At 39.3% G+C, this 14,625-nt stretch overlaps 1 protein-coding gene across 1 annotated transcript in view; it reads left to right on the top strand.

Annotated features, from left to right (window-relative positions):
• Positions 1 to 7,765, top strand: part of LOC126281388 (CD82 antigen-like) — a 112,262-nt gene extending 104,497 nt beyond the window's left edge. Inside the window, exon 5 of the mRNA XM_049980314.1 lies at positions 5,563 to 7,765. Within this exon, the coding sequence (XP_049836271.1) occupies positions 5,563 to 5,718 (156 nt within the window). The 3' untranslated portion in view covers positions 5,719 to 7,765. The remainder of the gene's footprint in view (positions 1 to 5,562) is intronic.
• The last annotated feature ends 6,860 nt before the right edge of the window (positions 7,766 to 14,625 follow it).

The raw sequence follows: 14,625 nt of genomic DNA, 5'->3' as shown, positions 1-14,625 counted from the left end.
TATTAACTGTGGTAATCCCCACATAAGCAAAGAGACCCATTCGGCTTCCAGATGATGACCGAGTGTTTGACCCATGCACTAGATTTGACAGGTTCGACAACCCCAACTGCTTGGAGACAATTGAATTCCTGCTTCACAGCATGGTAAAAAGGAGGTGTGGCACCCAGCTGAAGGGTTATGTGTGCCTGAAAGTATGAAGCACATCCCAAATCTTGCTGGAAAACACCTTCACTTAATCTGAGATAGAAAATCCAAATGCCATGAAGGCATTGACATAAAAAATTTTGTTAGCTGACAATGGTTGATGACAAAGAATGTCAAAGGCTGGGTAATATATTTTTACATTGCTGCAATCAAAAACTGCCCACAAAGAGGAATCACACTGTCTCCATAGGGTGGGGACAAGTCAGGTGAACCCCATAAGACATAAGTCACCTGATTGATCAAAGTGATGGTGGCCTCAATGTCTACATGAAACCAGATGTCCTGTTGGGACATATGAAGCATGAGAAACAATTTTTGTGTGAAGAGGTTGCCCTGGGGCACCACTGTCAGCAGCACCTGTATCTTATCCTGGTGTGATCATGGTGCTGGGTGGGGCTAGGTCATGTGACTGCAACATACAGAGTAGAAATGCCATTCCTTGCCACAGTGTGTACAGTAACATCAGCAATCTGGTCAGTATGCTCGAGAGTGAGAGGAAAAACACTGGAGCACGAAGACATTGGACAACCATGACATTTCTCAACCTGACGTCGTCCTATGTTTATGATGCTGAGGTGGGGCATGTGGTGGCATGTGAAATGCATCCCCTTGCAGCCTTACCATGAGATATTCGTTAGCCACCTGTGCAACTTCAAATGAACGAGCGATGTGCAAGATGTCTTCTAATGAGAGGTTATCCAGTTTCAATGTCTTCTTGTGAACCTCTGGGCCAGCTGCATTGAATCATCACATCACAAATCAAGCGGCCAGCGTAGGAAGCCTTACAGCCTTGATTGGGGCAAATAAAATCACATTTTCGGCTGAGTCCTTGTAAATCTGTGACCCGTGAGTGATATGAATGTCCCTATTGTTTATGGTATTGATGAAATTCTAGCCTGGAGGCGAGCACATGGTACTGGTGGGAATAATAATTAGTCAACAGAGTGCATATCTCCTGGTAGAGGAGAGGAGCCAGACAGAGGCACCAATTCTTGGAGGAGAAAAAACTTGTCCTGTGACATCCAACACAGATAGAACGATTACTGCAATGAATCATCCATGATTTAAAATGCCATGAAATGCTGCTTGAGTTGATGCAAATATGTGCCCCAGTCCTCTGTAGTGTCAGTGAAAGAAAGAAATGACAGACGATGGAATGTGGTGTCGAGTGCAGGGGGCGCTGGTCCTTGGGGCACAGTGGACTCCTGCACATGAAGATGATCCACCAAGAGCTGAAGCAAATTTTGTAACAAGTCCATCTGTATCTGCTGCTGGTGCATCATCTGCTACTTCCATGCTACAGTACAACTTCCTCTTTCCTCATTGCCAATTGCTGGGTCCACAAGTGGCTGGATACTAGTGCACACATCAAAAAACATAGAGAAACTGTGATGATGCTAGGTAGGAAGACAACCTACAGATGGGACTCAAAACTCATGCTGGAGTTGAGCAATCGGGCGGACTGAACAGTGGACCCTGTATCATAAGAGCAGGTCAGTTGCAACCTATGCAACAATGAAGAGCAATAAACCTTCAACACAGTGCTGCTGACAGGTCAAGTAGAGCCACAATCCAAATTGAGACCAAAGGGGAGAAACAGTACCAAAGTGAAGTCGTTGACCAGTGGACAGTAGTACAGTGGAGACTAATGAACCTTACCAGCTGAAGTACTCAATTGACTGAGGGCCTGAGGTGCAGCAGTATTTATCCCAGCTGCAAGCGACACTATTAGCCAGTCTATTCACATGATGAGATGGTGGTACACTCGCTAGGCAAGTGCAGCACTGCCGTGACACTGCTATCTATTGGCCATTGAGATCCATTTGTTCTGGTGAGCATTTAGTCCAATATCCGAGTTCTCCTAGATGATTTGATAAAAAGTTATTCTAAAAAATGCTTAACAATTGATGAACTTTTAAACTTGGCTTTTTGAAATCCATTGAGCCCCATACGACGAACCTACTGTTGTCTGAAATAATTCAAGAAGTACATTAGTAAAGGAAATTTTAGTATAACCTGCATGTTACCCTTAAATAACATACAGTGTTAGTGGCAGGTCCACCAATATAATGTCATTCCTTGGATTTGTGGTGCATAGCGACTGTTTATCATCTCTGACTGTAAACATTGATACTGCTGCCCTTAGCAACAGGCAGAAGTAATGAGTAATGTCCTTGACACTGATTTCAGTTTTCTCTATGCGTCTGACTTGAGTGTCATGGTGTATTGTCTACTTTGCTAGTAAAGTATGGAACTGTCTACTAGTATTGATGTATATTATTCTGTATATGCACCTTCTAGTACTACTCTTCCTACAGATCTGTTTCACATTTTTCCTGCTTAAAATGCCTGTAATGTGCAGCTGCCCCCCCCCCCCCCCCCTTTTCCACTCACTCACTCACACACACATACACACACAACACACAAACACACACACACACACACACACACACACACACACACACACACACACACACAAACACAAACAGCTACTTTGTACTTTGACTAATATTACTGATTTTTGTTTTACTAGTAACATTACTCGGTAAAGCGCGAACAGTGTCTCCACTACTAAAATGTAGATAATTCCAGTGCTAGTCATGTTCTTAATTTCCTGCAGCCTATAGTTTCTTGCCTAATATGTGTAGGTTTCTTTAACATTTTACATCAGAGTAAAGACTCCCTCAAGAGAACTCTATTTGCAAATAACTTCTGAAGCTTTATTTACCAAAGGGTTCAGTCTAATGTTAACCAAGCAAACTAGAATCATTTAAAGAAGTGTAGAACTGTGAGATACAAATGGAACGCTATATGTGAATTGAAGGGTGATGACTACTATCAGCTGCAGCCAGACATTACATGGAATCAGCAGTGATCAGCGAAAATGTGTACTGGACCAGGATTCAAACCCGGGATCTCCTGTTTACTAGGCAGGTGTGGTAGACACTGCACCACCCTGAACACAGCATTACCGCACCTGCATGGACTATCTCAGTTCAACTCATAGCTGATCCGCACTCCCACTGAGTGCCACCTATCCACAGTCCCTGTCACTTAATGTCCCACTGCAGCGGATAGCAGTCATCTCTGTTCAGTTTACACGTAGTGTTTCACAAATGCGGGATCTGCATGTGTCTATTCTTTTGAAGGAACAGACACCATGCATTTGAATAACTAGTCAAAGACTGTGGTAAGTTGGCACTGCAAAAGCCTTCAGTGACGTTTCCTTTAAGCAGCTGAAAATGTGGTTAACATATTGCACCCAGTTACTCAGGACAGTTCTGTTTTAAGCTTGTATTTCTATACTGATTACAAATGCTAGTCATTTTACAAGTCGCAAATGAATGTGATTAATCTCCTGTCACCCAGCATTAGCTGAACCTATGTCCTTAACATGCTGAATATTCACTGCAGTCTTGAAGCATTTTAATAAGCTACTAATGTAAGATAAAAAAGAAAGAATTGTTGCTGGTTTATAAAAGAGAAGAAAGTAATTTCTGTATGAATGTCTAAAATGTTTAAAATGTGAGTGGATTTTTCACATAACTGTCATGTTAACTCATTTTCATGAGGACGGAATCATACTTTTCTCTCTTGAAATATATAGGGTGTATCAAAAACAATCTTCCAATTTAAAAAAGTTAAAACTATTATGTTATTTGAGATATATGCTTGAACAACATACTGTTGGAAAGAGCAAACTCTCGAGTTTTACCTGGCTCCTGCTAGGTAGCAGCAGTGTGCACCCATTTCAATTCTAGTAAAAATGGTGTTGGGGCAACAGAAAGCATTTTTTGTTCTATGTTTTGCGCAGTGCATTAGACGATGGCATGAAAAACTCTGAGAAACAGGTTGTCTGTGTAAAGGCAAATCACTGGGCTTTCCCCAAGTGTCTGACACAGACGTAGAATGCATCAGCCATAGTTTCACAAGGAGCTCGCAGAAATCCGTTCACCATGCAGCTTGATAGCTCAACATGCCCGCAATGTCTGTCTGATGTGTGTTGCATTCACATTTCCACATGAAACCATACAAAATTCAGCTACTACAAGATGACAAGAAGATGACAAACAAACACGTGTGGAGTTCTGTAATTTTGTTCTCGGCAAGATGGAGGATACAGTTTTCTTCCATGCTTAGTGTTTAGTGATGGGGCAATATTCCATTTAAATGGAAAGGTGAACCATAATAATGTGAGAATATGGGGTATGGAACAACCACTTGAAGTTGTACAACATGTGAAGGGCTCTCCAAAATTTAATGTGTTTTGTGTGGTTTCACAGGAAAATGTGTATGGTCCATTTTTCTTTGCCAAGAACACTGTTATAGGAAGCACATATCTCAAAATGCTTTCTTTTGCCACAGATGGATGGATGGATGGACGGCTTCATTTACCAACAGGATGGGTCACAGCCACACTGACATCTGGAAGTGTAGGGATTTTTAAATCGAAGGATTACTGAATGATGGATCAGTTGCACTCGACCAAATGATTCTGCCTTACATTACTGGCCTCGAAGTTCACAGGACCTGACTGTGTGTAATTATTTATTGTGGGGGTTTATAAAAGACTCTCTTTATGTGACTCCATTACCAACAACAATGAATGAACTGAGACATCGCATAATGGCAGCTGTGGAAGCTGTAAGTCAAGACATGCTCATTGCAGTGTGGGAACAATTTGATTACCGCATGGACATATGTCGTGTATCTTGAGGGGGACATATTGAACACTCATGAAAAGGCATAAAAAAAGTACTTTTTGAGTTTCCCATTATGCAAAAAAAAATCATTGTATATGTTTATTAGTTTTAGAAATATAGATGTGCCAAATTGGATGATTCTTTTTGATACACCCTGTATTTTTTGTGTAATTTGCGTAAGGTTCCAAGTTCGAGTCTCGGTCGGGCACACAGTTTTAATCTGCCAGGAAGTTTCATATCAGCGCACTCTCCGCTGCAAAGTGAAAATCTCATTCTGGAAACATCCCCCAGGCTGTGGCCAAGCCATGTCTCTGCAGTATCCTTTCTTTCAGGAGTGCTAGTTCTGCAAGGTTCACAGGAGAGCTTCTGTAAAGTTTGGAAGGTAGGAGACGAGATACTGGCAGATGTAAAGCTGTGAGTACCGGGCGTGAGTCATGCTTCGGTAGCTCAGAAGGTAGAGCACTTGCCCGCGAAAGACAAAGGTCCCGAATTCGAGTCTCGGTCAGGCACACAGTTTTAATGTGCCAGGAAGTTTCAATTTGTCTATAAATTTTCAAATTATTTCATCCTTTCAGTAGTCCTTTTAATGGAAGACTTTTAATTCCATCAGTCATATGTCCTTACTAACAATACTAAGTTGCTTTGTTTGTTGCAGGGGTGCTCAAAGAGGCTAGAGGCATGGCTAAAGCAGCACAGTGCTATGTTTCTAGCTGGCAGTTTGACACTAGTACTGGTAGAGTTGTCTGTGGTCCTGAGCACTCTGCTTGTATGTGTGAAACTGCCACGCGATCCATCTCTTCGACCTGCGTGAAGACGGCTGGACCTCCCAGGATGTGACTTTACAAATGCAGAAACAGCATATCCTTGGGAGGATCGTCACTGGAGTAGAGGAAGATGTGGGACTTTCTGCTATGCTCCCAGTGCTGAAATAATAGCTCGTGTAACTGCAAAGCAGAACCCTTCCAGTGTTGCAGGTACTGACAGAAGAAGGTGGTGCATTTATGAGAGTGACATTTCCTCATATACTGCTAGTCTGAGATTCTTGAATCCACAAAGTAGGCTAAATGTAACTGATGTGACAGAAACTGGCAGTATGATTTGGTAACTCATTTCCAGAATTACCTTTTACCGCTAAAATAACATACAGAGGCTAAAAGTTACTTGTGATACTCAGTGAAAGTAGAATAACTAGTTCAAAATGTATGTTTTTGAAATAAATGCCTCGCCAATATTGCAGTTCTTACGTTTAATAAGAGCACATGATGAATGAAGACTGTCAAAGCAATATAACATTATGTAAATATTGTAGATACTTGTATAATTCAATTAAAACACCATTTAATATACACTGCTGTAGCTGTTAGCCCTATGTCATCTCTGTGGTTTATGTTCCTCTGATGTAAGAGTCAATGTAATAGTATGTAATTATTGTAAGGTAGAGGCATATTTTATTTAAAAACAAATCTGATTACCCACTACTGCAGATTTTGGTGCTTTATTTTCATCTGACGTCATCAGATTATTATTTGCAATTCTGTGAAATACAAATATCCATAGCCATTGTTTTGTTTTTGATAACATTTTCTTTTGTTTTATTACTATAAATTGTAATGTAGATTGCAATTCATGTCGAATATCTATTTATGTAGTAGATGGAAATTATGACAAAAGTTATCTATTTAATGTAATGGATATAATATAATTTTTCAAAGTTAGCACAGTCTTCATAAAACATTATTTTCAAAATGGTATTGTTGAACCTGAATTGTAGTAGTCAATCATTAATGAGATGACAGTTTGAGTTATGCATTGAAATGTTTATGTGAAATAGTGACTGTTTCTTATAATTTTTTAGTCTGACAAATTTTGTTTGATTTCTGAGATGTTATACCATTAACTTGGAAAAACACACTATTGTATATATTCAGTAAGTTTCAAAGTATGTAATTTTAAACATGAATAATTATAGTGGGAAATATCTGGTAGAATGCAAATATTGTGGGAATAAAGGAGACCACTCACTGAAAAGCACTGTATGTCCAGCCAGCACCATGTAGGGGCACAGGTGTGTTGGTGTTTGTAGTCTAGCTTAAAAAAAAAGTATTGATTCAAAAAGCTTACAATTTTTTTTCATTCCTTTTCTGTGTAAGCATGTTGACAATTCAATGTTTTTGCATTTTGCTGATTGGTCTCCTTTACTTGTAAAGTATTTACACATGAATACTTTTATTTAAAAATATATTCATAAATGAATGTAACATGTCATTAACAGTGATTTACATGTATTTGATGTTTCATTTGAACTGAAACTGGAAACAGTTTTTATTGTTGTCATTCTATCTACAAGCAGAAAGATGTTTCATATCGAAAGGAAGGCCATGTAATATGTAAAGAAACTGATAAAATGATCACATCATAAATAGTTTTCATATTTGTGTTTCTGTACTATGAGCTACTTACTTGATTCATTCTGCTTCTTATTTGGCTGAAGTACCTGAAGTATGCTATTAATATCAGAAACATCAAGGCAGAAGTTCTCACATATCTGTGCAATATAAATGTACAGTCCAAAATCTAGTATTTTTGACAGTGTATTTTTGAAATTTTCATATGTACATAAATTCTGAGTGCCGCATACAATAAACAGATATTTGACTTTTGTTTTCTTTAGCTTTCCTGTTAGTTGTCATGCAGGTCGTATACTGGTCAGCACACTCGACACTATAACCATGGCAGTTTTTCTCATTGCCTACTCAGTAATTTACAAGCTGCTGGAATGACTTTAGGTTAAAATGTGGTTATTCCCTTTTAATCATGTCAAAATGTAAATAAAAAAATTAAATTTTACAAAGATGAGATCAGCCTGGCAATTAATGTTCAGCATTAGAGTTCAGTGCCTGCTTTTGTGAGGTGACTATATTAATATCAAGGCCTGAAAATATGTGGTTCAGTAGGTACATCTTCAGCTGCATCTGCATACACTGATCAGCCAGAACATTATGACCACAGATCTATTATCGATATATACCCATTCATGTCCTCGCTCAGGGACTGGGTGTTGTGCTGTCCTAATCATCATCATCATTTCATCTCCATCGACGCACAAGTCGCCAAAGTGGCATCAAATCGAAAGACTTGCACCCAGCGAATGGTATACCCAACTGGAGACCCTAGTCACACGAAATTTACATTTATTTTACCCATTCAGGTTACAGTAGCATCACCTAGTGAGGAGTAACTGCTAGTCAGACACACACACAGTGCATGTAGTACCAGTGAGTGTGCTGTTTGTGCATAGAATGGGGAAGGTGTGTGATCTATTTAATTTTGACCAAGGACAGATTGTGATGGCCCACAGACTCGGTACTAGAATTTCAAAAATGGCACGACTTGTCAGGTGTTCGAAGAGTACTGTGGTGAGTGACTTCAATGCGTGGTGAAACCAAGGTGAAAGCATGTCCAGATCTCGCGGGGTTGGGTGGCCACCCCTCATTAAAGATGTCAGATGTCGTAGGCTGGCAAATTAGGAAAACAGGACAGGCGGCAAATTGTGGTGGAACTAACATCAGATTTTAATTCTAGGCAGAGTAAAAGTGTGTGTGAACACATAGTGCACTGAACACTCCTAATTATGGGCCTCCTCAGCCTGTGACCCATGCATGTGTCATTGTTAACACCACATCACTGGCAACTATGACTGAAATGAGCACTTGACAGCCAGTACTGGATGTTGGCACAGTGACAGATTGTTGCTTGATTTGATGAATCCTGATACGATCTTCACCATGCTGATGGAAGTTCTCGAATCTTTCATCTTCCAGGAGAACAATTCCTTGATACATGTGCTACAGGACATAGACAAGCTGGTGGCACCTCCATTATGCTCTGGGTAACATTCACTGGGCATCCATGGGTCCAGTGGACCTTGAACAAGGCACTACAATCTCCAAGGAGTATTGTACACTGGCTGCAGACCACATACACCCCTTCATAATGATCATGTTGCTCGATGGCAGTGGCATTTTTCAACAAGATAACGCACCAGGAGTGTGATGGAGTGGTCTCAGGAACATGGTGGTGAGCTCCAAGTGACATACTGGGCCCTCAACTCACCAGATCTGAAACTGATTGAGCAAGTCCCAAAAATGGACATATCGGCTATTATGTAGGTGGTCATAGTATTCTGGCTGATCAGTGTATATTTCAAGCCTCCACAGGGTGAACAGCAGAGGGTATCTTTTACCACTGCTGGTCATTGCTTTTCGTGTCCCTCTCGCAAATGGAGAGAGGGAAAAACAACTGTCTATATGTTTCCATATGAGGTATAATTTCTCTTATCTTGTTTTTACAATCCTTATGGGAGATGTACATTGGTGGCAGTGGAATAGTTCTGTAATCAGTTGCAAATATCAATTCTTTAATTTTTCTCAATAATGTTTCATGAAAAGAATGTCGTCTTACCTCCAACAATTCCCATTTGAGTACATGGAGCATTTCTGTAAATCTCGCATGTTGATTGAACCTACCTGTAACAAATCTAACAGGATGCCTCTCAACTGCTACCTGTAATCTGGCCTGGCGGGGATTCAAAATACTCAAGCAGAATTCAAGAATGGGTCACGCAAGTCCAAGTGGAGGGGAATCAATCTTGTAATGTTCAAATACAGTAATTGAGGCATGTTGCTTGACACACTCCCATTGTGTATTAGCTTACATTTTTCTACATTTAGAACAAGCTGACATTTATCTCACCAAAAAGAGATGATGTTTAAGTCATTCTGTACCTTCCTACAGTAACCCAATGATGACACTTTCCTATGCATACAGTGTACAGCAAACAGTTGCAGATTGCTGCTTACCCTATCAATCAAATTGTTTATGTATGTAGAGAACAAGAGTGATCCTATCACACCACTCTAGTGCACTCCTAACAATACCCTTGTCTCTGATGAACAGTTATCACTGAGAAGAATGTATTGGGTTCTATACTTAAAAAGTCTTTGAGTCACTCACATATCTGGGAACCTACTCTGTGTGTTCATACCTTTGTTAACAGATTTCAGTGAGTCACTGTGTTAAATGCTTTCTGGAAATCTAGGGATATGCAATCTACCTCTTGCCCTTCACCCATGGTTTACAGGATTTTGTGCAAGAAAAGGAGAAGATTTCTAAATCTGCACTGTATTGTGGACAGAAGTTTTTTCTCTTGAAGGCATTTATTATGCTTAAACTTAGAATATGCACAAGACAATCTGATGTTAAGTGTATTGGTCTGTAATTTTGTGGGTCTGTTATTTTATCCTTCTTATTATATGAGAGTCACCCGAGCATTATCCCAGTCACCAGGGACTTTGGACTGCGTCAGAGATTGTTGATAAGTAAGGGGCCAAAGCCTCCTAAGATACTCCCTGTAAAATCAAAATAAAATTCCATCTGGACCTTGTGACTTGAATGATTTCAACTCTTTTGATTGTTTCTCAGTCCGAGAAATGCCTGTTTCTATGTACTCTATAGAAGAATCTGCATGATGGTCAAACAATGTTACGTTTCTATGATCTTCCAGCATAAACGATTTTTTTAAAGGTGAGATTTATAACTTCAACTTCCTTTTTGGTGTCTTCTTTTATATACTAGATTGATTGACAGGTGACTTCATAGATGCATTTGACTCAACTTAGCAATTTTATGTAGGAACAGAATTTTTTGGGTTCTGTACAGTTTTTGCATCATTTTTTTTATAGACACATTGAGTTCTACTAAATTTTGACTGTCCACATTTCAGTATTCTTTTTTTTAACAAAGAGTGCAACAATCTCTTGTTTTCACAGTATTTCCTGAATTTTGATATTAAACTGTGGTTGGTATTTTTCACCCTTAATCCACTTACTCAGTACATACTTCTCCAGAGAGAAATTTATGATCAATTTAAACTTTGCATGTAATTCCTGTACATTCATCATATTGGAACTAAATGATGTGCAGTCATTATGAAATAGGATGCCCACAACTTCTTATCTGCTCTTTCCAACATAAAACCTCTCCTAGCTTCCCTGACAGACTTATTAATTTTAGTAATCATTGTTGCTATGATATCATGATCGTTAATCCCTGTCTCTGTATTGACACTATCAATAAGGTCACACTCATCTGTAGTTACAAATTCTAAAACATTTCCACTGTGTGTGTAGATTGTCAAACTAGTTGCTGAAGGAAGTTTGCAGAGAACATGTTCGGAACTATTTTTTAGTCCACAGGCATCCCAGTGTATACTTGGTAGATTTAAGTTACCTCCGACTAACATTGCATGATAAGGATATTTCCGGACTACTGATAACAGACTTTATTTGAATGAGTCTACTGCTATTACAGCATAATTGGATCGCCAGAAAAAAAGAAAAAAAAATACGATTAACTTGTGATCACCTAGGCAAGTAACTTGTGTCCAGATAACTTTGCATGAAGATGGTATCTGCTTCCTTGGTGGCTCAGATGGATAGAGTGTCTGTCATGTAAGCAGAAGATCCTGGGTTCAAGTCCCAAATGGGCCACACATTTTCAACTGTCCCCATTGATGTTTATCAATGCCTGAAAGCAGCCAAAGGTCTGGATTTCATTGTAACTTCAAATTCAATTTCAGATAACTTTGCAGTCAGACTCAATTTTGACCTTGATAGACATAAGACTTTTTGTGTTTTGCTGGAAGCAAAGCTGTGAGGGCACATTGTGGTTCATGCTTGGATAGATCAGTCATTAGAGCACTTACCTGTGAAAGGGAAAGGTCCCAGCTTCAAGTTCTGGTTGAGCAAACAGTTTTCATCTGACAGGAAGTTTCAAATCAGTGCACACTTTGGTGCAGAGTGAAAACTCATTCTGTAATATTTTTGCTAATGCAACAAATACTCTTTCTCCCTTACAATAAATGTTCCATGCCACTTTAAATATTTCAAAATCTTTTATTTCAGGTTTCTTCCAGCTCTCAGTTTTGAGTATAATTTGAGCACGACAGCTTTGCTGGAGAATGGTTAATTGTTACAAATGTTTTGGGGACTGATGACCTCAGATGTTAAGCCCCATTGTGCACAGAGCCATTTAAACAAATGTTTTGGAAATTTACTGTTAAAATCTTGAAATTCAATGTGCCTTTACTTTGTATGCATCCTAACTTCTGATGAGTGTTCCTCAGAGAACCTCGCACTATTGCCAAGGGGAAAAAAAGTGTCTAAACTATAAATCCAAAGGCCTGGGATTAAAACCTCAGTTAGTTCCAGGTTTTTCTGACTCTTCTTACACCTTTTACCCTCTGGAAATAGTTTGTTGATGTAAAAAATTCCAAATTGCACCATTGTCTGAGCAGAAAAGTTTGTAGGAATATGATGTTATATCCTCTCCAATAAGACCACACATATGTACAGTGGTGTTCAAAAAAACTTTTAATTTGAGCACAACCTCTTTATTAAATTTGTTGTATTGCAGGCAAACAGTTTACATTATTCGGTTTAAAAAAATGATGCACCATAAAGGAATCTCATTGAGTTGAGTAGAACTTTCTTCAGCGATGGGTCCCACTTTGAACTAAGCCCCAATGGCCTATGAAGACATGCCTGGAGATGCCACTGACAGTGGTGGGATACTAACCTCACTGTTGCCCACAATAAGGCCTAACAACCAGGGCTGGTTGTCTCGAGTGCCATTTCTTTTCACAGCAGGACCCCTTTGGTTGTCATGTATATCAGCACAGTGGTACACAGATGACATATTATGCCTTTTCTGTTGTCTTTCATGGCAAGCCATCCTGGGCTTACATTTCAGCAAGATGATGCCCACCTGCATCAAGAGTTTCTACAGCTGTCTTCGAGCTTACCAAAACCCATCTTGGCCGGCAAAGTTGATGGATCTCTCCTCAATTGAGAATGTTTGAAACATTGTGGGCAGGGCATCCCAAACCGGCTTGGGATATCAAAGATCTAACATGCCAAGTAGATAGAATTTGAATTTGACACAATATCCCTCAGGAGAACATCCAACAGCTATCCGTCAATGCCAGGCCAAGTAACTGCTTGCATAAGGGCCAGAGGTGGACCGACATGTAATTGACTTGCTCAGATTGTGAAGCTCTTCTTCTTGAATAAATCATACAATTCTTCTGAAATTTTAATAATTTGTTTGACTATATATGTACATCACATCTACTGATACCTGTCCCATTTGGATAGTTCCATCATGGTGCATCTTTTTTTTTGCCTTAGGGTGCATACACTTTCTCTCTCTCTCTCTCTCTCTCTCATCTCACTCTCTAACCCTTCTCTCTTTTTAATTCAGACTTAAATGTGCTAATACAGTCAGTTGAAAACTTAATAAAACTCATTAAATGGGTTTGAAGAGAAATCAGTTTCTCAGTATAGCAAAGCTATGGCAGCATATGACTAACTTGCAGCAAAGTTTGCACAGTCATGAAAATTTCTCAGCAATTAGAATTTTGCGCAAAACCAGCACATATTGACTGTTGTGAAGCCATCAGTGGGCACAGTAGAGTTTCATGCCTGACACCTTGTTCTTGCCATCTGCCACATGCACCACTAAGTTTAGTAAAGTGTTGGAGTATTGTGCATTAGTTTGCTTCTCTGGACTGAGTTGATGTTGGTGTACAGAAAATCAGCTACAGTGTCTTGTTCAATGTTTTGAACTTTGTATTTTGCAACTCTACACTCCATCCAAAGATATATTGCACTGGACAGGGTGGAGCATCTGGCTGCTAGCAGGCACATGGCTTCAGATGTGAACTTCTGCTGTGTCTGGGGGCTTTGTGGCAGTCAACGTGATAAACTAAGACTTTTGCCTTTATAGACAATATTATCACTAACTGAGCTATCTAGACATGACTTGTGACCTACTTTGACAGCTTAAATTTTGTTAGTACATATCTCCCAATTTCTAAATTCTGAATCATTTTGCATACCTTGCTGAATATAGTCTGCAGATCTTCAAACGTAGGAGACAGATTCTAATAGAACTGAAGCTGTGAAAGATGGTCATCAGTCTAGTCTAGATAGCTCAGAAAGAACACTGTCCGTAAAAGACAAGGTTCTGGGTTCACGTTCCCCTCACAAACAAAATTTTGATCTATTTAAAGCTGTTTATAACCTGAAGAAAATATATATATTATACATTATGAAAGACAAGGCTGTCTTGTCAGAGAAACCATTTTAATAGAAAAGGTGATGCATTAACATAGTTATGCTCTGACTGAAGAACTAAATCCAGTTGCACTGCACATTCAGTAAAACTTCACCTCTATTTTGCACCAATTGCTAACAACCATCAGTGATAGTTCTGTTCTTCTACGAATAAGCAGAATTAACCCGGTAAGTATAACTGTCAATGTTACACTGTAGATGTAATTGCCTATGGATTGTTTACTAATGTATTTTGTTATTTGTCCATTATATTTTGAGTCAATACTAGTTGGGTGTGGAAAAGTGATTAAGGTAAAGAAATCATATTAAGAAGCTGGCTTCAAATGCTCATCCAGCCTTCCTGGTATACAATTTATACGGTTTCACCACTTAACAAATCCAATCTCAGAGTGGGTCATTCAACACATCATCTCAAATTCCTTCTCCAGCCGATTCACCACCCCATTTTCCAGTGATTATAGTGTGAAAATGGCACTGTACTATAATATATTTATCTCACTGAGTTCTAAGTTTCAATAAGTAAT

This window comes from Schistocerca gregaria, chromosome 7 (genome assembly GCF_023897955.1).
Source record: "Schistocerca gregaria isolate iqSchGreg1 chromosome 7, iqSchGreg1.2, whole genome shotgun sequence".
NCBI lineage: Eukaryota > Metazoa > Arthropoda > Insecta > Orthoptera > Acrididae > Schistocerca > Schistocerca gregaria.
This window is presented reverse-complemented; position numbering and strand designations above follow the sequence as displayed.